General features: G+C 34.5%; 1 protein-coding gene across 1 annotated transcript; it reads right to left on the bottom strand.

The window, feature by feature from the left end:
* Positions 1 to 17,013: 17,013 nt before the first annotated feature.
* LOC110930401 (pumilio homolog 24) lies at positions 17,014 to 24,843 on the bottom strand. The gene is made up of 17 exons (XM_035987626.1): positions 24,441 to 24,843; positions 23,980 to 24,033; positions 23,273 to 23,334; positions 23,093 to 23,174; positions 22,892 to 23,015; positions 22,019 to 22,102; positions 21,755 to 21,869; positions 21,464 to 21,614; positions 20,547 to 20,660; positions 20,359 to 20,430; positions 20,207 to 20,257; positions 20,077 to 20,127; positions 19,858 to 19,965; positions 19,611 to 19,769; positions 18,782 to 18,856; positions 17,516 to 17,757; positions 17,014 to 17,377 (listed from the first exon to the last, which is right to left on the bottom strand). The coding sequence occupies exons 1-17, from the start codon at positions 24,660 to 24,662 to the stop codon at positions 17,242 to 17,244; spliced, it is 1,902 nt and encodes a 633-aa protein (XP_035843519.1). The 5' UTR covers positions 24,663 to 24,843; the 3' UTR covers positions 17,014 to 17,241.
* Between the last annotated feature and the right edge of the window lie 465 nt (positions 24,844 to 25,308).

Raw genomic sequence — 25,308 nt, 5'->3', positions numbered from 1 at the left:
CGTCTAATAGGTAAACAAACGATTTCCACTTTCTAATTATTTATTTAATTAATTAATTAATTTAGTGCATATCTATACAGAAAGAATAACAATATTATTATTCTCTCCCCTTCCCTCCCTCTCTCCAAGGTTCATCGTATGAAACCACTTTGATCGGTAAACTTGTGCTAGCATTGGTTTGTCACTTCGATAAACCAAGTTTACAGCCCTTCACCAATGCCACACCGTACCCCCTAATAGGACTATTATTCGGTTTTACTAGTCAGACAACAACGATGCATAAGTTTGTAATTTTATTTCTGATATTGGATTTAAATAAATTTAATTTTCATCGATTGGTCGATACCACTCTCAACTTTCGATATGTGTCACACTACTCTTACCTTTTAACTTATTGGTTGATAGCACTCTCAAACTAACTGAACCTTAACCCAGTTAGTTTTTTTCTAAGGTGGCACTTGTGTATTGATGTGGCATCTTACATGGAATTTTTTTATTATGTGGCAGTTGAGGTGGCAGCCGACATGGCATATGGCTTAGCTTTTGTGATGACATGGCATATGGCCTGGCTTTTTTATGACGTGGCAGCTGATGTGGCACTAGCTTAATGACATGTGTCACACCCTCAATTTCCACATGCAGAATTTTACCGCGAAGCGTGTGACTGACCAGGATCTAGTCACTAATCATGTTGGATCAACCATTTAAATTCATATAAACTTTACTAATAACATCATTAGTGATAAAGTTTAGTTGTCCATAACACAATTATGTTGCAGCGGAAAAATAAAGTAAAAGCCATCAAGAACTTGAAAACCATAAGTTTAGTAAATGTTTAAAACATAAAGTTTTAACGAACCACCCACTCCAGTCGATTGCAACGCCCGTCCATAGTTGTACCTACTGATCTGCAAAGCATGAACTACATGTCAACAATAAAGTTGGCGAATTCACAAATTATAGTTTAGCAAAAGTAAAGTTCACGACGTTTTTTATTTATGTATAAATCGGGTGGCTAACCCTCATCACATGACTAAACTGTGTATCGAATGCTGACATTTTGTTTGTGCCCTCATTAACGTCTATCAACATTAATGCAAGAGTGAAGGTTAGAAGTTCACGTCCGGCCTTCAGCACGGTGTGAGGTTTGTCAAACCTAATAGCGCTATCAACTAATATCCCGCGTATGCCCACCCGACAATCTAATCGGTAAATATAGGGACTTTCAAGATAGAGTTTTCATTTAGTTCCAGTGTACTATCCACCTCTAGTGGATAGTATGTTTAAGTGGTTCTCACAAGGAACGCGCGTGTAGCCCCAAACAGGGCTACCGTAAAAAAAAAGTTGTTACAACTAGGAACGCATGCTTTTGTAAATGATTGTGAACTCACCTTAGTTTGCTCGGTATTAAACTTGAAAAGTAATGAGGAATGTCAATCTCCTCCTGATATGTTTAGCGTTTCAACTAGTTTAATTTATGAATTCCTACACGTAGTCTAACACATAGTCACCGAATCACGTTGTCATTCAATTACTCATTTAGGTAAGTTTAAGCATATAATCATCTAATTCCATATAACGCGTTCATAGACACCCGCTAACGTTTCTAATAATGTAACGACTCGCGTTTTGAAACTTACTTTAATTAGAAAGATTATTCATGCACCTTTTTTTTGGAAACTTACATCCGTAACTTATGACCAATACGTCAATCTAGATATCCTATACGTGCAACCACTCGATTATACGTTCACAAATACACAACCTATGCCTTTTTATACAAACTTATCCACTTAATTCATGTCTTATATATAGATTAAACACTAATATATATATAAACTATATTCATATTATATATTAATAATAAACACTATAGTTTATAAAAAAATATATATAGTAAAACATTGTCGTGACCCACATCCCTTCAATTTAAATCCATGTCTACACCTTAGTTATTCTTTTAGTTCAAGCACAAAAAAAAATAAATAAATAAAAGTGGACGTACATCAGTCCAATCGCAACTTAGGGGCTGATGTAATTGAATTGTTTTAAAACACATCCAAGTTCACAATATATATTCTTGATTGGTTGTTTTAATTACATAACACTACCTTATGTCACAACTATATTATACGTCAATTAAATATCAATAAAAAAAAGAAATGGAACATGGCAGAATCTGCGAATTTCAGCCTTCCTCCGTGATTAGTTGTTGTGTTTTTTTTTAAATAACCTTCCACTCACCTCATATTATTACACTTGATTTAGTAAAGTTAGTTTTATGTCTAACTTAATATAAAACCTAAAACTATAATGTCACATAAAAAAAGGGGGTTATTTAATGGCTGAAAAAACCTTCTGCTCGCAGGTCTAAAAAAAAAAGATAGCAACAATTGTTTTTTTTTTTATTGTTTAACACCCAACTAATCCTATTAATTGCAACCAACTTAAACCCTAATCCTTTCCTATAAATACCAACTTATATCCAGCCTCCTTTTCACTTTACAAACCTTCTAAACACTCCACAATCACTCTCTAATCACTCAAAAATATTCAGCTTTGAGCAGAAAGTTTGAGTCATTCAAAGTGAGTTCTAACTCACTTCTACTTCAATTTTCTTCTTGTTTCTTTATTCTTAAGACTTGGATAACTTATAGGAAGGTTTTCACAAGTTTGCTTGGGCAAACTAAGGTGAAACCTTACCATTTTTGAGGTCCAAAGTTCACTTTAAATTCTGCTCATTTTTTTTCTTTTTAAATCTTCATGTTTTGATAGAAAACTTGATGGAATCTTGTTCCCACCAAACTCACAACTTAGCCTATGGTTGTGGGTTTGTGTTTAGGGGATTTCCATCAAAGTTTTGGGTTCAAACACCCACTTATTTTATGTTTTTACTTGACAATCGGATGATGAAAACAAGCACAAGTCATCATCTTCCGTATGATGAACTTGTGCCTTGTGAAGTATGAACAAATGGAAGCCTTGGCTTTCCAAACTAAGTTCCACTCCTTCATTTGAACATTTTTATAACTTGTTTGATTAGATTTACTTTCTTGTAAGTTCATGACCCTCCTTATTGTTTCTAACAACAAGTGTAGTGGTGAACAATAGAGGTACCTAAATGGAAGACTTGATTCTTCCTACCTCATGTATGAATTATATGACCCAAAGAGGTACCTAAATGGAGACTTTAACCTCCTACCTCATGCTTGATCTATAGGACTTGTAATCTTTATAGAATATTCATATGTTATATATATAATTTATATAAATCTAAGTAGCTAGACTTGATGATAACTTAATAGTTACTTGTCAAGAATATGTTACATCACTTATGACCATACACATGTTACGATTCTAATGGACTTTAATCCATGAAAACATACAAACTCTTCGAGTTTCAATAGTGTCAAGAACATGTGCTATGTGTGCAAGATGATTACTTTCATAAGTTATTTTTATGACCTTAAGCTCCAAATCCCTAAACCATATGTAAACACCTCTTAAACTCCAAATCGAACATATTCAACCTTCTAACCTCATCAACTTCGTCACATTGGATAATCGGAAAGCATATGCAAATTTGTGAGTATACTCGCATTTTTCCCCTTTTTACTTTTACCACTTTTGGGGTGTAACATGTTTACCTATTGAAACTTACACATGAACTTTTGTCTAAACACATGAACATTCCTATAACATGCTTGTATATGTGATGGCTTGATACTTTAAATTTGGGTGATTCTTATGTGTTGAACTTATCATTAACTTCGTACGAGCCAAACCGTGACATATGTAGCGCTATAGGATTAACGACCCGCCTCTACTGAAACTTTGGTTATGTCATGAGCAAGTTGCGTTTTCTTGGTTTGATATGTTAGACACATGCCATATTTAATGTTTATCTTGAATCGCATGCTTGCTATGAGGAATTGTTCACACTTTTATCTTATGCTATGTATGTACCAAACTTGTATACTCGCCTTTGCTTTTGCATTGAACTTTATTTTAAACATGTTACAGGTGGAGGATGATGATGCTATGAAAAGAAGTAGCGTTGACGCCTAGATACACATATAGACGTTTAGGTTTAATATGTCACACCCCTTTCTGCGGCGGAAGCACGAGGTGTGATCATGAAAGGTTCTCATTGCATACGAAAGGTAAACATACTACATGCTCATGAAAATAACTTCAAATACCATAATTTGAAATGTTAGCGTTTACATCGCGAGTTAACATAAAACATTGTCTTAAAAGGTTTACACTTTATTTAAAGACAGACACAAGCGACATCCACGAGCATAAGAGAGACCACGCGCACATCCATCCTAGTTACCTGAAATACATGTGAGTTTTGGAAAAACGTCAACATAATGTTGGTGTGAATTCATGCCGTTTTGTTTTGCACTTTTGTATACTTTGTATGAAAACATATTTTGTGAATAAATCGAGTTTTCATAAAATCCAGTTTCATGTGTACACCACGTACTCATGTATGATTCAAATTCTTCTAGAGTACCCCACGTACTCAAGTATAATCCATGCTTTTCTTGAGTACCCCACGTACTCAAGTATAATCCATGCTTTTCTTGAGTACCCCACGTACTCAAGTATTCATCAAGTTTTAGAATGGTATGAGTTTTTATGTAGATTAAGTATTCCTGTATGTATCAGGATTGTTAATGGGTTGCAAAGCCATTAACATGTGACACGATATAGGAAGTCACCAAACCTTAGGCATTTAATTGGTATATTCTGAGACACAAAAGCACTACTCGATACTCGCCCTCATCGAGAGTGTGGCTGCCCGGCACCCGTTAGATCTAACCTTTTGTTCTGCGGTCTAGGTATATTGTTGATTAATGGTGCTTCTGTACCCTGTTCGTGACACGATTCCTCGCATCATTTTTCATAGCGCATCCTACTTGGTACTCGTTTCTCACCATGCGCGCTTCCCGTATTCTTATATCACATCACACTTGGTACTCGTTTCTCACCAAGTGCGTTTCTTGTATTCTTATATCGCTACACACTTGGTACTCGTTCTCACCAAGTGTGCTTTTTATTATCATACCATTTGTTAAACATAAAAATATCTGTAACATGTATTTCACCCCCGAAGTTATAAAACTGAAAACAGTTAAGAGAAAAGGGGAAGCATGAACTCACAACTTTGCGTTCCTGTGTGTCGTAAACTTCACCGGTTTGCTTATTTAACGTCGTAACCTATACGTGTTTTCTTAACGTTAGTCACTAGACTTGCGTCGCACAAGTACAGTCACTCTCTTTTGTGTATATTTTCTTGTGTTAAAAATATTTTATATTTTTAACTAAATGTCTTACTTATATTATTTTCTCACAAATAAATATAAGTCTTTTGTGTTTTGCACTTTGCACCCGAATTATGTATCTTGTATATTGTATGTGTATTTTTTTGTATTTTTACTCGTTACGAGTATCTCCAATTCATATTATTTTTACTCTAAAAATAATATATATCTAGTTCACAAAATAATCACATAATCATACAAGCGATAAATATATATACTCTAAATATATATTTAACAAGTTTTATTTATGAAAATCCTCCTCCGGTATTTGGAAATTTTGTAATAAAAATCATGGCGAAGTTTGTTTGGAAAACAAGCCAAAAATATATTCATAACACTTGTCACAAAAAAAATATATTCTAAGTGTTATTTTCTGGAAAAATTTCGCCAGAGTTTCCTCTGTAACTGGAGGTGGCCACGCTTACTAGCGTATCATTTTCTTTTAAAAATTCAACCAATCAATTTCCCAATCATCATAATACCATCTTCAAATATCAAACTAGTCAAAATAAACACAAATCGTATACACATGAACTTGCAAGTTGTGTAAAATTATGTAGTAACTCTTCAACACATTTAGTAGGTTTTTCCATCTCTAAAAATAAAGTCGGTTTCTTGGAAACCTTATTTTTAAAGAACATGAAGTTTTACAACTTCTAGTCGGTTTTTGCGAAAATTATTTCTTTGTTAAAACTTTTGTTACACAAGTGTCCACACACTTGTTTGTTCACAAAAACACCTCTAGTTCATGAAAGATCCGACTTAAAATAAGACTTGTATATATTTTACTTGGTCCTTCGAAAATACCACTTGTAGATCCTTAGATCTACTAGTTTAGAACTCCATTTTATAAGAAAAACTATTTTTACACAAGTTCATGTTTGTGGGTGAAAGGGTTCATCATCTAGTTATTTTTACACTAAACATAGTGCTAGTTCATGTTCCATAAACATGACCTAGCGTGGTTAGATGATGATCCGATCCCCTACTAGCATCCAACAATAATAAATAACCATAACAAAACAAGTTCCATAAGTTTCACACTAATATTTACTCATTAACCACTTTGTTCATCATTTTTAGTAGGCTTTAAACTTTGATCTCTAGTGTTCATAATTTTTACCCGATAAATCTCTTATTAACCACTTTAAATAAGATCAAGAGAGTGTTTAGAATCACTTACAACTAGCACAAGGCTAGGGAAGAAACTAGACGAAAAATGGGTGGTTAATAGCGTCGTAGAGTGGTCCTTGCGATTTTGTATGCACCGGGTCTCCTTGAATGAACTCAATTACACTAGTAAGTATGTAATATTGTAAGATCAAAGTTGGAAAGTTAGTGGATGTTGATGGTTGTGTTCGGCCGAAGATATCAAAGAGGGAAAGAGAGGGAGTTGAAGTTGGGTGATGGATGGAATGAAGGTTACAACCTTCTAAATATATTTAAAGACCAATCCCACTAGCAACCCTTGGATAACATGCTTCCTAGATAGTAAGCATAGGTGATTAAAAAAAATCAATAAATCAAGAATGTGTCCCCTAGGGGAACCAAACGGTTGGAATGGGGGGGTGGGTTAAGGTTCAAATCCAACTAATTAGTTAAGTGGTGTTAGTAGAATTAGTTAGGAATTAAAATAAGTTATTTGTGTGTTATAATTTTTAACGGGGGTTAGGGTATTCGGGGACCCTAATTAGCTCAGAAAAAGAAAAACAATGTTATTGGCATTATTTTTATGTTCCGGATAAAGTCCGGTTATTCGGTTAGATATCGTTCCGTTAAAGTGCTAAATAAGCATTTAAAGTGTCGTTAAGTACCTTTCTTGTATCCTTTCAATTCCCAACACTTAGGGAAATATTCTGGATAATAAAACAACATTTTTGCACAATATTTATGTTGTTAAAAGCTGAATTATTGCTGAATTATATAAATTCTGCACTTAAAGTGCGTTTCGGGTGCTTTTTAGTGCTTATTTTTGCTTTCGCAATGTATATATATTAAACCCTTGTATGTACTCTTGGGTTTTAATGTATTTTTGTATTGGACCTACACCTAGGCCTCAATTCTAATGTCTGACTGCTTTCTGCAGTTCCGTTGACACAGTGTGTCTTACCGGTGAGTTTACTAATATTTCTGACGCAACGCTCTCGTTTTTGCATAAAGCAATATTTTGTAGTATACAACGTGCATGAATTCACTTGCTTAACTTCTAATCAGTCAATGTTGACATTTAAGCTCATAATTGCAGTCATTAAATAATAATTAAAATGTACGGAAGTTACCGGTTTTGTGCCAGTTGTCACATAATATGTTGTATTAATTTTGATTATGTTGTTATGTATTTCCTTTGAACTTGTTGTTATTTGTATTTCTTGTATTGTTGACAATTTACTTATGAAATGAAACCGGTTTATTAAATATTGTCACAAATAGCGTTATGATGTCTCGAGCAATCTTCACACTTCGTCTCATCCCGATGTTTCCGCCATTGGTTGGGGTGTGACAGATTGGTATCAGAGCCATAACTATAGGGAATTAGGAAAAGTAGGAATGCTTTCACCTAGTCTATGGTTTTAGAGCCTTATTCGTATGCTTTGCTTGGACTACTACATGATACCTTATTTGTTACTTATTTATGCTCTTTTAAACGTGTATGTTACTCATGTGTAATATTTGACATGTTATTCGTACGCATTAAAGCTTGTTCTATTATGTGTTAACACTTGTTTTATCATTTCATTATTTAAGTACCATTCTTGATATGCTTTCTTATGTGTTTATGCTTGCTTGTGTATTTCCTTCAACACACACTTCCCTCATGCATTTTACTTGATTATTCTAAATCCGACAACACTCATATTGTACAAATGAGACGAATTCACCAAAATAGGCGTGAAACCCACAATTTAGTGAACGACTCTCAATCTATCTATTCTTCTTTTTACACGAGATATCGCCATTGAGCTAGGAGTGAAATCCACATCTAAATGGCAAATCTCAAATTTCAAATTCTAGTGGACCCTCGTCAACATGTCGAAATTTAAATTTTGACCCGACGAGTGCCAACCACACTTAGGATACGAAATCGTCAAGATAGGGGTGAAACCCGCACCTTGTCGACTAGTTCCACTCCTTGATTTTTCATAAATCCCGCCAAGTCTCGAAATTTCGATTTATTTGGGACATGTAGTAACCGGAAGGGTAAATACCGTTAACCGACTTGTCGGCGAGAGTATTTTACCTATTAGGCCAAAGCATGCTCCTCAAATTCAAAAGACTTTTCGACCACTTTGGTTAGTCAAAGTTCCGTTTGGAACACTCCAAACTTTGGTCAAACATGTGTTTCTATTGTTCATTTTATACGATGCAATCTTTCAACCTCGAGTTTACCTTTGATTTCTCTTTTCACACGCACAACATATCGAACCTTTTCGATACATTTATATATGCATGATTTTCATATAATTTAAATTCATATTCCTTGTAACAACTAGTGGAGAGGTATCATCGAGATTGGAGTGACTTCCTTACCTTGACGATTGACTCCACCCCTCTTCCCTTAAAACGACCTCACCAACGAGTTAGGGGTGATTCCCTTACCTAGGTGATCGTTACCAAAACGTCTCTTCCAAATATCTTATTATGCAAACTCGATCATATTTTATACCTAAATTGCTTGTCATTAATCAAATCACTACTTATGCGACTTTCAAAATTTAATATTTTATCAAACGTATTCCTTATTCCATTATATATTTCACATAAACCATATACACGAGATTCTTAATCATGTCTTAAACATTTTACTACACGAATTTCCAAACCTTACGAAATGCCACCTATCAATTTATTCGGTCTAATGAATCTCTTGCCCATGAACTTCACATCCAATTTATTTACTAAAACACGTTCACATTATATCATCATACCAGAGACTTCCACTCTTAATCGAAATCAAACTAACATTTCCCAATTACTTATAAGACCTCATAGATGTTATATGGTCGTTTTACCAAATACTCTTTTCAATATCAACGAATCATTTGATAAAACTTTTAACAATCACTACGCCCTTTTGCTAAATTTATTTTCTAAGGATCCTCGATTTCACAAAGAACCTCCTAAATTCATAATTTCTTGTTTAATGAAACGGACTTACTTTTTATCGAAAGCCTTTTCCTACACCAATTTACAAACCACGTGGGCAAGAAGACTTCATGGGACCGATCATCTTCGGTGTACGTAAACTATTTTGGAACAAAAGTGGCATTCCATTCATTACAAAATACATTATGCTTGACCAATGGGTACTTTATGTTCCCTTACCTATACAAACTATACTCTACCTTCCCCATCAACTCAATCTATTTTGATTCGATAAACTCAAACAACCATACATGTAAATCATATAACATGTTTTAATCATCACCTTGCGGCGAGTTCGCTTACATCATTCGGTTTACATTTTCAAATTCTCAAGCATTGTATATGGCTGAATTCGTTATACTTCAACATACACTATATACGTAGCCTTATTAATCGTGCCTACACTTATACTCATACGCTTCATACTTATAATCATACCTTTTATGCTTATATTTATACTCATATTACTCATAAGATTTATGTTTTTTTTTACTCATACTTACATGCATATTCATACTTAAACTTATGCTCATAATTTTGCTTATACTCATGATTCATACATTCGTACCTATACGCGAGCGTAACCTGAGGGATTCGCTTGCGTGGGTCCCACACATACTTAAACATGGACTTGCTTATATACCATATTCTTGTACGTACACATTCTAAACTTTTTATGTATACCCCGATTCATACACAACTAGTACAAGCTATGCGGATCATGCGACGATCAAGATAATCGCGGGTGCACACGGGATTATAGTGATTGGCTCATGAAAAACCATAGGGTGTACTACTGTGTATGGTAAGACACGGAACGTAACATGACACCGAACACGAAATGAACGTAACATGGTCAAAACATGGTGGATACGCCGCTGGTACATCCTATATATAAGTGTTTTCACCATGTTACCAAACGTTCTTAAAACGTGCCATGAGAAATTCAGTGTTTTGCAGACCTTTTGACCTAATATAAACTTTAAACAACTCACAAACGTATTATATCCGATTATCCAAGACGAGACTTCATCTTTAACATGCTACTTTCGTCTATCTAATACTTATATCATTCATATACTTGCATTTATTTAGAGTCAATCGTTCGCCCCATACTCCTATTATTCTTCATTATCCTTTCTCTCATACGAACCCCGTTCACAATCAAGCTTGTTTAAACATTCAAATTCTAACTTATCTCATTACATTTAAAACCGTCTTCTTATTCTTTATTCTTGTGTAAATGTACTTAGTATACCTTTAACGCTTTATTCAAATTACCAAACCTTTTCGTTCCTCTCAATAAACAATATTTACGAAAGTGTGATTTTTTTTATACTATCCTTAAAACTTCCCCTATAAACTACCCCACTTTTCATCAGAACACAAACCGTTTTATACGGAAACTTTTTTTCCTTAGGTAACATATTTCAAAATACTTCTCCTTCGAGTTATTCAAACTTGTTTAAGGTTACTTTGCCTATACACACACATGTACATTTTACTTATGATTAATGCCTCAACCATCTTAGTCAAACGTTTTTTTTTTCTTAAAAAAAAAACTATCCTTTCGTTCCTAAAAAAAAATTATACCTTTTCAACACGTCTCAAACTTCAAAATCTCAATTTTAGCCAATAATTCTTTTAAGCCAAAATACTTTTTCCAAAGTCTTCCTCGTGAATAAATTTCGGGACGAAATTTTCTAAAGAAGGGGAGACTGTAACGACTCGCGTTTTGAAACTTACTTTAATTAGAAAGATTATTCATGCACCTTTTTTGGAAACTTACATCCGTAACTTATGACCAATACGTCAATCTAGATATCCTATACGTGCAACCACTCGATTATACGTTCACAAATACACAACCTATGCCTTTTTATACAAACTTATCCACTTAATTCATGTCTTATATATAGATTAAACACTAATATATATAAACTATATTCATATTATATATTAATAATAAACACTATAGTTTATAAAAAAATATATATAGTAAAACATTGTCGTGACCCACATCCCTTCAATTTAAATCCATGTCTACACCTTAGTTATTCTTTTAGTTCAAGCACAAAAAAAAATAAATAAATAAAAGTGGACGTACATCAGTCCAATCGCAACTTAGGGGCTGATGTAATTGAATTGTTTTAAAACACATCCAAGTTCACAATATATATTCTTGATTGGTTGTTTTAATTACATAACACTACCTTATGTCACAACTATATTATACGTCAATTAAATATCAATAAAAAAAAAAGAAATGGAACATGGCAGAATCTGCGAATTTCAGCCTTCCTCCGTGATTAGTTGTTGTGTTTTTTTTTAAATAACCTTCCACTCACCTCATATTATTACACTTGATTTAGTAAAGTTAGTTTTATGTCTAACTTAATATAAAACCTAAAACTATAATGTCACATAAAAAAAAAGGGGGTTATTTAATGGCTGAAAAAGCCTTCTGCTCGCAGGTCTAAAAAAAAAAGATAGCAACAATTGTTTTTTTTTTTTATTGTTTAACACCCAACTAATCCTATTAATTGCAACCAACTTAAACCCTAATCCTTTCCTATAAATACCAACTTATATCCAGCCTCCTTTTCACTTTACAAACCTTCTAAACACTCCACAATCACTCTCTAATCACTCAAAAATATTCAGCTTTGAGCAGAAAGTTTGAGTCATTCAAAGTGAGTTCTAACTCACTTCTACTTCAATTTTCTTCTTGTTTCTTTATTCTTAAGACTTGGATAACTTATAGGAAGGTTTTCACAAGTTTGCTTGGGCAAACTAAGGTGAAACCTCACCATTTTTGAGGTCCAAAGTTCACTTTAAATTCTGCTCATTTTTTTTCTTTTTAAATCTTCATGTTTTGATAGAAAACTTGATGGAATCTTGTTCCCACCAAACTCACAACTTAGCCTATGGTTGTGGGTTTGTGTTTAGGGGATTTCCATCAAAGTTTTGGGTTCAAACACCCACTTATTTTATGTTTTTACTTGACAATCGGATGATGAAAACAAGCACAAGTCATCATCTTCCGTATGATGAACTTGTGCCTTGTGAAGTATGAACAAATGGAAGCCTTGGCTTTCCAAACTAAGTTCCACTCCTTCATTTGAACATTTTTATAACTTGTTTGATTAGATTTACTTTCTTGTAAGTTCATGACCCTCCTTATTGTTTCTAACAACAAGTGTAGTGGTGAACAATAGAGGTACCTAAATGGAAGACTTGATTCTTCCTACCTCATGTATGAATTATATGACCCAAAGAGGTACCTAAATGGAGACTTTAACCTCCTACCTCATGCTTGATCTATAGGACTTGTAATCTTTATAGAATATTCATATGTTATATATATAATTTATATAAATCTAAGTAGCTAGACTTGATGATAACTTAATAGTTACTTGTCAAGAATATGTTACATCACTTATGACCATACACATGTTACGATTCTAATGGACTTTAATCCATGAAAACATACAAACTCTTCGAGTTTCAATAGTGTCAAGAACATGTGCTATGTGTGCAAGATGATTACTTTCATAAGTTATTTTTATGACCTTAAGCTCCAAATCCCTAAACCATATGTAAACACCTCTTAAACTCCAAATCGAACATATTCAACCTTCTAACCTCATCAACTTCGTCACATTGGATAATCGGAAAGCATATGCAAATTTGTGAGTATACTCGCATTTTTCCCCTTTTTACTTTTACCACTTTTGGGGTGTAACATGTTTACCTATTGAAACTTACACATGAACTTTTGTCTAAACACATGAACATTCCTATAACATGCTTGTATATGTGATGGCTTGATACTTTAAATTTGAGTGATTCTTATGTGTTGAACTTATCATTAACTTCGTACGAGCCAAACCGTGACATATGTAGCGCTATAGGATTAACGACCCGCCTCTACTGAAACTTTGGTTATGTCATGAGCAAGTTGCGTTTTCTTGGTTTGATATGTTAGACACATGCCATATTTAATGTTTATCTTGAATCGCATGCTTGCTATGAGGAATTGTTCACACTTTTATCTTATGCTATGTATGTACCAAACTTGTATACTCGCCTTTGCTTTTGCATTGAACTTTATTTTAAACATGTTACAGGTTGAGGATGATGATGCTATGAAAAGAAGTAGCGTTGACGCCTAGATACACATATAGACGTTTAGGTTTAATATGTTGTATTAATTTTGATTATGTTGTTATGTATTTCCTTTGAACTTGTTGTTATTTGTATTTCTTGTATTGTTGACAATTTACTTATGAAATGAAACCGGTTTATTAAATATTGTCACAAATAGCGTTATGATGTCTCGAGCAATCTTCACACTTCGTCTCATCCCGATGTTTCCGCCATTGGTTGGGGTGTGACAAATAACATATAACACTTTGTTGAAACATATAAGCATATTTAAAACGTTCACAAACACTTTCAGCTCAATGCAGTTTCATGTCAGATTTTAGGCAGTTTTTGGGAATTTAATTAAAATACTAAACGAACTCAGAAAATTACGATATTTTAACACATGTTATTCATTCCCCAGATATTAGTGTATTTTTCTCATGACCTAAATCTTTACAGGAAAATCACTAAAAATAATTATTTACACTTATGTCTGATTTATAACTTTCTGATAACAGTTTACGCCAAATATCATTTAAAAATTCTCGTTTGTTCTTTTTATGAAATTCCAGTTGGAGATTTTCGATACCTCCTGGAAGTACTTACACTAAAAATTTCAGATCGTAACTCAATTCATACATTGAGTTATGACATTTGTAACGGTCTGCAAATTCTGGTAGAAAAGAGAAGAAGAGGTAAGAAGAGCTTGTCCCACATCTGCACAAAAAAGATGACGTATAGACCTTTTTAATGAAAGGTCTTCAAGAAAACAAACAGATTTCAGACCCAAAAGTCTATGTATGGTTTACGCGACGCATGCATAAAAGGCCAGATAGCTTTTGATGGAAAAAACAACAGCACCTAAGTCAACATTCTGTAGGCATACATACAAAGTATAATGATCGTATTTAATAGAAAGGGACATTGCAACAATGAAACGTTGATCTGGATATGATTCTTTCTTTTTTAATCAACACTTTATCTTTTCATGATTTGTTTTTATATATTGTTAATGAGTCGGTCCAAACGTTGTGACCGATATTTATAAATATTAATTTGAGTTATAATTTCCTTTATGAATTTAAATACGTCCTTTTAGAAACCATTTTCGAAATGTAATTAACTTTTTAGTTTTATAAATTGTTATTCTTTTCGTTTTTAGTTTTTCAACACCGTGGGTATCGTTCTTCATGAATTGGTAATGATCGATCACTTTATAAGCATTTATGTTTGGTTATGTATCGATCAAGATCGTCTTGGCACCAATCATGCACATTGATCACTGGTTTAATATGTTAGGGACCAGGCATTGTTTCAATTAGCATTTAGGTTAGGTGTTTTCAATCGCACTGAAAATATGAATGCATGTTAATTATACTATAGAAATTTAAAATCGTAAGAATTATAACATGTAACAATTTAACAAAAAATACAATTTCAATTTTATATATCATTAGTAATAGTAATTTCTGGCCCCATTACAAGTTAGTTTAGTAGCATGATTGATAATTTGTAGTTTATAGATAACTGTGTCAAGGAAGCTCCCAAGATGTACCCTTGACAACTAATTAGACATGAATGGGACATACCCTCTTTGTAACAAACAAAATAATGTCACTTTACCTCTAAAAAGCAATCAATCATTTAGAAGCTTATCTTTTTTTCAAGAAAATGTATCACTTATCCACATAAAAACTAGATATAACTGGTAACAAATTATATAAGACATGATTTGATACATGTTTAAATTAAAAAATAAAAATAGTCTTTTAAGGCATGCAAAAACACAAAACATTCGCCTATGTCAAATTCACATACAATAATACACAGATGAAAATAAAAATTCATTTTCTAATAAATTTAAATATAAAATAATAGAGCATACATGACTAAGGTGCTGTTTGTTTTTGCAGACATAAATTGTCTGCAAGCTGATTTCATCTGTTTTTATGTCTGCAACTGAAGATGTGGTCTGAAGATCTGCAAGCTGAAAATATAAGACTGTTTGTTTTTATAAGTTGATACCGGTCTGAAACACATCAAAAATGACGAAACATTCACATTCCGCTTCGATCCAGCGGAGGAAAAGAGGGAGGTCGGAGAAAGAGCTGGTCATCGGAGGAGGATGGAGGTCGCCGGAGAAGGAGGTAGGTCGCCGGAGGAGGGGGGAGGTCGGAGAAGGGGTAGGTCGCCGGAGGAGAAGAGGGAGGTCGCCGGAGGAGGAGGTGGGTCGCCGGAGGAGAAGAGGGAGGTCGGAGAAGGAGGAGGAGCGGCGGTGGGAGGGGCTGATGTTTGAGGGAGGAGAAGAGGGAGGTGTGAAGATGTTTTAAGTAAGGGGTCCATAGCTTATTTTTTAAGATGAAAAAAGCTGAGTTTAGATCTGTTTAAAGAAAAAAAAACAAACAGTCTTCAAGGGTAACGTCTGCGCGCCTGCAGACATCAGCCCTCTTGAAGATGTTTGAAGAAAAAACAAACACCTCCTAAATGTAACTGAAGTCTGAAGAGGTATCGTTCCAATTCCATGTACACATGGCAAGGAGCACACCACTTTCCTCGTCCTACATGGCGCCTATATCAGCAAACAAATCCAGAAGCTTTTAGAAGCTTCTGGAAGACGTCAAGGTGGCACCAAAGATGCTCCTCCAGACAAAAAGGACAACACGTGTCACCATTAATCGGACGCCATGTAGACCTGCGACACAACCTGGGGGCAGACCGACAGCTACAGTACGAATTCTCTTGAATGGACAAATAACGGCGCGTCACGTGTACCACTATCCTGACCACAACAGAGGAGACCAAGAGGATATTCTCCTTGGTCGGACAGCTGGCACCCAATAGCAGTTGGCAAGGTCTCTCCTCCCTCCTTCACCCTCCGGCTATAAATCGGACCCTTCATCATTCAGGTAATTCATTCGGTCCTCCTTACATTTCACCTACAACACACACTATTTTCTCCTCAGAGCAATACTTATTCTCATGCCGGAGCCCGGTTAAGAGGGAAACCCCCATATTCTCCTCTTAACGAGCTAACAGTGTTGCTGTTTCGCAGGACCCCTGTCTTAGGCAAGTAGAGAAGGAGATTGAACCCACATAAGAGACAACCCAGCTAGTTAACCTTCGGTGTTAACCAGTGTTTCATCAGTAACCTCTTGAAATTCAAAAAAAAAAGAACAAAGTAGTTTGATTTTTTTATTATCCAAGTGTGTATGTAACGATAGTTTGATGACCTTTTTATATGCATAACTTACCAATATGTTTATTAAAAAAAGCAAAAAGAAAGAGAAATATGAACTATTTATAAAGAATTAAACGATTTCGATATTTCACCCCATATATAATATTTAAAAAATATTTTCTTTCCGTTTGGAAGAGAATATAAGCAAGGTTTTGCCACTAAAAAGAACCAACGAAAAGACTATAATGCTTATCCCGAATAAGTTAGCATATAAGACACAAAATTTGACTTGCAAATTGTAGCAAAAAAACACAATGATTACTAATTTAAGCCGCAACGTTCTAATGTGTTCTACTCGTTCGGTAATGCACAATTGCACGCATTTCAGATCAAAATACTTAACCCCAACTAAATTCTGGGCTCATCACGCTCGGTTGTTTACTCTTCTTTCTTTGGTTGACTCTTGTCGGGTAATTTAAGTAAACCTTGATCTAATAACGGCTTCAACTCTTTCTTTGCCAGTTTAAGCACCTTAGGATCCGAGGTTTCCATGTATGCGCTAACAACTTTCGCACTGCAACACAGTTTTACAAGATTTAACAAACAAGTTAAGGTTAGTATAGGTGTAAATTCTATAAATATCAAACCGTATTGTATGTATTGTTTTGATTAAAATAACTAATAACAAGTTAAGGTTAGTAGTATAAGTTACCTGTGACCTTGGGCCCACGTCTTGCAATTCCCTTTAAAAGTATTTTCCCACAAAGTGGAAGCGAAAGAAGGGCAATCGAGTATAAGTTTTCTTATTGTCCGGCTTGAATGGAAGTTCTCTAGAAGATGTTCTTGCCCTTCGGATTTAGGAGCTGATACCTCAGATGCTATAGATTCATGTAAAGAATCCAACTTTTCGTCCAAATGTGGGTGGAGAAGCTTATCTGCACCCCCTGTCGCAACCTACATTTGAAACCGCTTAAAGCAATCAGATTTAAAATATTAGAAACAAAGAGACTATGAGCCCAACACAAACGGAAGCAAAGAACCGGTTGACGATATAATAAACATAAGATATTGAGACACATTACATGGTTGGGTTCTCAGTTTTAGAGAGCGAGAAGCGCACCGAGGCGACAAGGTCTAAAACAATGACGCAAAAGTGCTCGCTTTTCGTACGCAAGGCACAAATTACTATATAAATTATTTATATATCTCCTATAAGTTTCTAGAATCATTTATATAATATTTAGATACAAACAAGCTTTATATATAAAATATATGGTTTGATAAATAAATTACCTACTTGTACAACCTGAAAAGCATGTTGTACAGCCTCTTGCTGCACAAAATATATGGCATGTAAATGAGGGTGCGCCTCAAGGTCATTTTTTGCCAAGAAACGTGCCCTCACTTGCGCTTCGGGTAAAACTCACGCCTTATGTAGACTGAAACAAAGACCCCTGCGCCTCAGGCGCCCTTTTATAAAACCAAATGGATTTGTAAAATATTGAGTAGAGATGGCACTTCCAAATCTAACCATAAATGGGTCAATGACTCAACTCGTAGTATGCTTTAACATGCTAGATGCGTAAAAAGATTTAATTAAAAAACATAAAAATAGGTCAAACAAGCATTGAATAAGTAAAAATTCACGCAAAGTAGATTTTTTACCCATGAAACATTCTAAATCATTTTATAAAAGATGGATTAATAATAAAACAATTGGACTTCGTAACAATACATACAGACTAGATATATATAAAAAGCATGTGATTTCTAAACAAAAAAAAAGTGTTTATATTTACCCAGGACAATCCATTTCGATCCATACCAAAAACTCCCATTTATGACCCACCAATTTTTCCACCTCTGGTTCAGATCACATAAGTGCAATCAAGTATAATGTGCAAGCAAGTCTCTCAAACATAGACATGCAAAAATAATAAATAAATAAAAAATAATTAACTGTGAAAAATATCATCACCTCAAACAAGACCTCTTTTCCATGATTTGATTTTAGTAACTCCTCAGAACTCTCACAGCATGCATCAATGAGACTCTGTATAAACAAATATAAAAATAAGCATTATTTATATGCATACACGTGTAGAAGCATGTGCCAAATTCAGTTCATGCAACTGTAAAAAAGTCAAGTTATGTTTTATTTCTCACGAGGCAATTGCAACGGTTATATAAAAAAAAACTAAAGAAAAGACGGTTAAAATGGCTCGTAAGTGTTGAAACATGAAAGTCACCGAAATTTTACGTTCTTGATGCAATACATACCTACCAAACAATTTCATTTGAAGAGTTAAATCATCACTGTCACAATATATTCTTTTACAGAAATATCTAACACGTATTCATGGTTTTAAAAAACGTTTGAGGCGTGCGCCTCAAGGCGCGCCTCGAGGCAAAACAGCCAAAAAACGAGTCTGAGGCGCGCCTCATGGTGTTTTTAATGTATATGTGCCTCAAGAGGGGCTGAGACGCTAAGAAAGCTGCGCCTCAGGGGATTTTGATAGTTGTTTTTGATGTTTTTGACTTTTTGTGTCAATTTCAAGCATTTCATGTCCTTTTTAAGTGTGTTTTTGATGATTTTGATGAATCTGATGATGAAATTAGTTAGTATTATTATTTTTATAATATTTATAATTTTTATATTTATTTATTAATACCGCCTCGGCCTTACGCCTCGTTTCGCCTCAGGCTTACGCCTCGTGAGGCGAAGGGAAAACGCCTCGAAACTCGTTCCCGTTCTTTTAATTCTTGCACGTATTAGACATAAAAACCGATTTAAAAGGTACACAAACCTCAGCAAGTCCACTATCAACCAACAGCTCTTTTCTTCTTAGAGTGGGATCTTTTTTCCCACCGGCTACTGATTTTACATTCTCTTCTGCATCACTCATGTCCACATCATCATCCTTGGCCTCTGACGATTTGGTCTCCGATTCTGGTTCTGAGCCACCCTGATGAGAAAATAAAAGACTTGTAAAACTACATGCCAGCAGAATCACTTCATTTTCTTCGAAATTATATGCATGGTATGAAACTCACCTTTGTTAGTAAAGAAGGTATTGACGAATCTAATAAAGACAAATCATCTGGACTGAGATAACGTGAACAATTTGGATGAAGAAGTTGTAATAAAGGGCGTCTTGCATTCTGAATCACATTAAAATAATTATTATAGTTTTAATCTCATTTTAAGTTTCGAGAAATAATAATAAATTCAAATATAAAATTCCATCACACTCAAGGCCAGAAGGGAAGAACCTTATCAAAAATTAGTTCCTTTAGTACTGGTTGTAGTTCGCGAATGATGATCTGTAAGATAATCATAATTTTAATAATTAACGGGACATTTCATGACTACGTAAAAGCTTAAGGATAAGAGGTAACCAACCTTTTTAACTAACTGTGTGTCATCAACAACAGAGAGGATACACGTGAGCACCTAAAAAACATAAAACGAGATTAAACAGTATTCACTTTCTTTGCTAGTCTATCATCTTCAAGTTATATGGCAATAACAGGGTTTAAGAAAATCGTTCTTACCATACTACCAAATCTATCTAAAGCTATCTTACTGACATGACCCTTCATTCCTTTTATAATTTTCTTTCGTTCCTGCAAAAAAGCACAAGATTTTACAACTGAGATTAATCAAGACAAAAAAAAAAGAGTAACATAAATGATCAAAAACTTAGAAATGATTTGATGATCATGTAAAGGTTGTATCAAACCTGTGCACTGCCATGCTTGATGCAAAGAATCCCAATCTTGGATCCATCTTTTGTGTGAATCATCCGCACAAGAAGTGCGCTTGACAAATGTTGAATAACTTCTGCAGCAGAAGACTATACGTACATTTGGATAAGAAAACGGGTAATGAAGCAGATTAAATAAAAAATAATAACTGAAATGTTGGTAGTAACTAGCATAGTTATCGATAGCGCGGTCAATAGCAATAGACAACCTATATGCTACGTAGCGATAGCGATGAAATAGCGCCCGCTAATTCATGTTTAGCGATAAGGTAGTAGATAAATTAAAAAATAAAAAATAGCTATCCACATTATATATATATATATATATATGTATATGTATTTTATAATGTTAATTTTGTATTTTTATGTATAAATTAAAAAGTTTAAGGACCAAATGTAAACTTCTGAAGATAGAGGAGGTTAAATGTTTAAATAGACAAACTATCTTTCCCCTTATAAGTAAAAAGTTACAATTTATAGGGAATGAATGTAAACTAATGAAAGATAGAGGGGTTAAATGTTTAAAAACCTAAACTTATAAAAACCCTAAAAGACTAAAAACGCATATACGCTGCCGCTGGTCTTCTTCTTCCCCCTTCTTCCTGGTTTCCGGCTGAAGGCAACGCCGTCGCCGGATTTTGTAGACGCAGATACGCAGCTGCTGGTCTTCTTCTTCCCCCTTCTTCCTGGTTTCCGGCTGAAACCAACACCGTCGCCGGATTTTGTCCCCGAATTTCACGTCGGAAGTCGCTATATCGTCGATACAAGGTCGATATGTACCTTGTAGCGACATATCACATATGGCCGCCACGCCACGCTATTCGCTATAGTGGCCGCCATAAGCGCTATCGATAACTATGGTAACTAGTTAAACAGAAAACGGGTAAAGATACCTTGTCGGCAATCGTGAAGTACTCCACAAGCACCTTGTGTAAAATAGAGTGATCCACTATCCCTTTCTCCATAATTGGTTGAACCACAGCAGACATATGTCTCACTACTGCTGATTTTTGCAAATTCAGCTTCGAAATTATATCCACTAACCTATTGTAAGCATAAAGAGTTTGTTTAAATTATAAGATGAGCATAGAACATGAATTTGCAACTCAAAAAAATAATATAACAAGTTTCGCACTTAAGAATTTTAGAACGATAAGTTAAAACATTTGAAGAGGCGTATTCACCTCTTTTCTTTCACTAAAGCTAGATCCTTGAATAACTGAAGCTCGGTAGAGTATAATTCCATAAGAAGAGATTGTTTTTGAGAGGCATTTCCCAGTTGATAAGCATGTTCAACAACTACAAAAAAGTAAAAAAAATATATATATAAAACTTAATAATATTGTCAATGAAAAAAAACTTATCTGCTTTAGTAAAGAGGGGGCGTAAAATATCACTAAATAAACTACAAACTAGTGAGCTACGAGATCATTTAATAAGCAACATACCAACTGAACCAACCATATGTCGTAAAAGAGAAGCAACATGCCCACGAAGCGAAGAAATAAAACTTGCCAGTTGTTCCTTTGTGGCTGTAATAGTGATAAAGACATATGATAATAAGTCACAGATCCTTTTTTCATCTAACAGAAATGTGATCAAACCAATTGTACAGGTGGCAATTGGTTATGTTATACCCATAGTTATTAAAAGCACTAGGCGCACTCAAAGCACACAGGCCTCGCCTGGGGCCTAGGCGCAAAGCACAAAAAAAGCGAGGGCCTGAGAAAAATAAAGCGCATAATGAAAAACATTTAAAAATATATTATGTATTAGAAAAAAGAATACTGTTCTTCAAACAAAATAAAGAAAGTCTATTATGTAACCCTTTATATCATCTAATTAGTACCAAAATATTAGTGTATTAGTGTTATAAAGTAGTTTTCCTTGAATAAAAGTAGAAATCTGGCTAGAATCTTGTTGGAATTTAGAGAATTTGGCCGGAAGCTCTCAGGAATCAAGGAATCTCGCCGGAATGTACGCCTGAACCATCACCTGGAGAATTAAAGCGCAATTGCCTCGCCTCGCCTGAAAATTGGGCCTAGACGCAAGAGGCGATGGCTTTTAACAACTATGGTTTAACCTCTAACAAGTCAAATGGGTCAAATAAAAAACGGGTCAAATAGCTTTAACAGGAAAAATTTGTGCATGGTGTGTTTTCTTATGAATACAAGACAACTGCATTGTTTATTAATCATATTAGATTAAAAATACTTTTTTTAAATTCTTTCATAGTGGGCCCAACCCGCCTGACCAGCCCAATTGCCACCTCTACTAGTAAATACTGTGGTCACAGACATCTTATAAATTCTACTACAAACCATTATCCAACAGCTTTGTAATGAGATGCACTGCATAAGTGTTGCAAGCAAGGGTAAGAAAGTGTGGCTTAAGCTCCTCATAAACAGCATTCCTTTCATCTGGCGTACAATATTTAGCGCATGTCTAAAGCAAAAGAAAACAAAACCGTGTAAGTTTCTATCTTACCAAAAAAAAACACAAAAATAGCTTTTAACAATCACCTGTAGTACACGACAAGAAACATGAGAGCCTGCAATTTCGGGAATTTTACCCTTCATCTTCGTTAAAGCCTCACTCACCAACCTAAACAAAAATATTCAAAAAAACAATAAACTTATTAGTAAAATTTCCGGAAGATACTTAAACAAAGTGAGGTGTAAAGCATGCAATCGTGTACATACTTGGACCTATCTTCCTTAGCAATATTACGGCGTCTCATCTTTTCCCATAGTGAAGCAAGCTCCTATGTTAAAAAATAAAACAAGTATTAAAACAAAAATCCTAATCATATAATATATTTATAATAGGGGAATTGACCTGTAATAATCCCAACTAGAAGTCTTTGGCCATTGACAGTCCCACCTTTAAATATCCCCCCACCAGTCCCACCGTTCACCTATTTTTCCTACACCGGTCCCCTGTTAAAAAAACTTAACGGAGTTATGTTTTTTTCCAAATTACAAACAGTTTTTTACGGATTTTGATCAGAACGACGAAACGAGTCCATTGATGTAAAACTACCTCGAAACGGTGCTCCAAACGATGAAAACGACGCTTCAATTCGGGTGTTTAAATTTCCAATTAACAAAAATCAAGTCATTTGGAGCACCATTTCGAGGTAAGTTTTACATCAATGGACTTGTATCATTGTTCTGATCAAAAGCCCTAAAAAATTGTTTTAATTTGGAAAGAACCTTAACTCCATTAAGTGTTTTTTAACGGGGGACTGCTGTAAGAAAAATAGGTGAAAGGTGGGACTGGTGGGGGGGAATATTCAAAGGTGGGACTGTCAATGGCCAATGACTTCTAGTTGGGATTATTACAGGCCAATTCCCCTTTATAATAAGCCCTGATCAGTGTGTGTGTATATAATAAAGAAAGTACGCACTTGCTCAAGCGTGTAATGCGGCTTCCTCTTTTTCTTCCTAGCTTCAGCAAGTTCCTGCAGCAATGTAAATTACAACATTCTCATTAAAAATGTAAAATTTACCATGTTTTATAATACTTACATCACAATTAAAGATAGTAACCTAACTCCAAATAAAACTAAAAAATCTAGCAACAAGAATTAATTAGCCAATAACACACAGTTCAAAACTTCAAATTTTCATATCAAAGATACTACCTTTTTGTCAAACTGAAATGAAATTTGTTGCATTTTAATGAATATTGAATGAATATGAATCAAGGCTACAACTTGGACATCTAAAAGTCAAACATGGCTTATTGTCAACTGATGATATAAATAAAACAGGTGCCAATGAAAGTTAAACACAAGCTAATGTTCAATACCAATAACAAGGCAATGAATTTTGATGTGAAAGTTAAAGAGATAAAAATGGAACAAACCTTGGCTTGTATACGAAGTTCACGCTTCGTTTTGGGCACATTATTGGATGCATCTGGTTTATCGAATTTGGGTTTACCGGAGTCGAACTTTTTCTTAAAAGGCTTGTTTTGTTGGTCGTTTGATGATGAGGTTTTGAGTTTCTTCTTATCGCCGCCTTTGGTTGCGCCTGTAACTGTCTTTCTCTTGTTTGATTGGCTGTCCTTTTGGTTCTTGAGCGCCATTGATGATGGATGATAAGCAGCAGCAGCCGGTGGGTTTTGTTAGGGTTTTGTGACTGGGTGATAGATAAGCAGGAGGCGTGTTTGTGTTTGTGGGTTTTAGGGCATCTTAACGGGTCTGCCAAAATAACTTAACTACTCGTTTCTTTACTAAAAAAAAAAAAGAAAAAAGAAAGAAAAAAAGAGAAGAATGACTTTAGTTTTTACTTGATGTAAAAGGAAAAACAATTAGGCTGGAGAGTGTGGTATAAAGTAGGGGTGTGCAAAAAACTGAATTAACTGATAAAATCGAACTAAGAAATCGAATCAAATAAAAAACCGGTGGGTCAGTTAATGATTTTTTTTGAAAATCGAAAGAAGCGGGTCGGTTATGGTTATTATTTTTTCCATACCCATCATAACCGAACCGACATGTAATAATTCTTTGTAGGATTTAGGACTTTTCACCATATTTTTAATATTTAATGTTTTTTACTGAAGATTTTTAGTACTTATGGGTTTTTAATATCATTTTGTAGTTTTGTTTGAATGTTTATTTGAATTTGTGGAATGTATCATATCACTTTATTTGAATATTCGATAATAATTGGTATTAACATTATAGATTATATGTATTCTGTAATACTATGTAATATACTAATATATACAA

This window comes from Helianthus annuus, chromosome 3 (assembly GCF_002127325.2).
Source record: "Helianthus annuus cultivar XRQ/B chromosome 3, HanXRQr2.0-SUNRISE, whole genome shotgun sequence".
NCBI lineage: Eukaryota > Viridiplantae > Streptophyta > Magnoliopsida > Asterales > Asteraceae > Helianthus > Helianthus annuus.
Note: the sequence above shows the minus strand (reverse complement) of the source record. Positions and strands in the feature narration are given on the sequence as shown.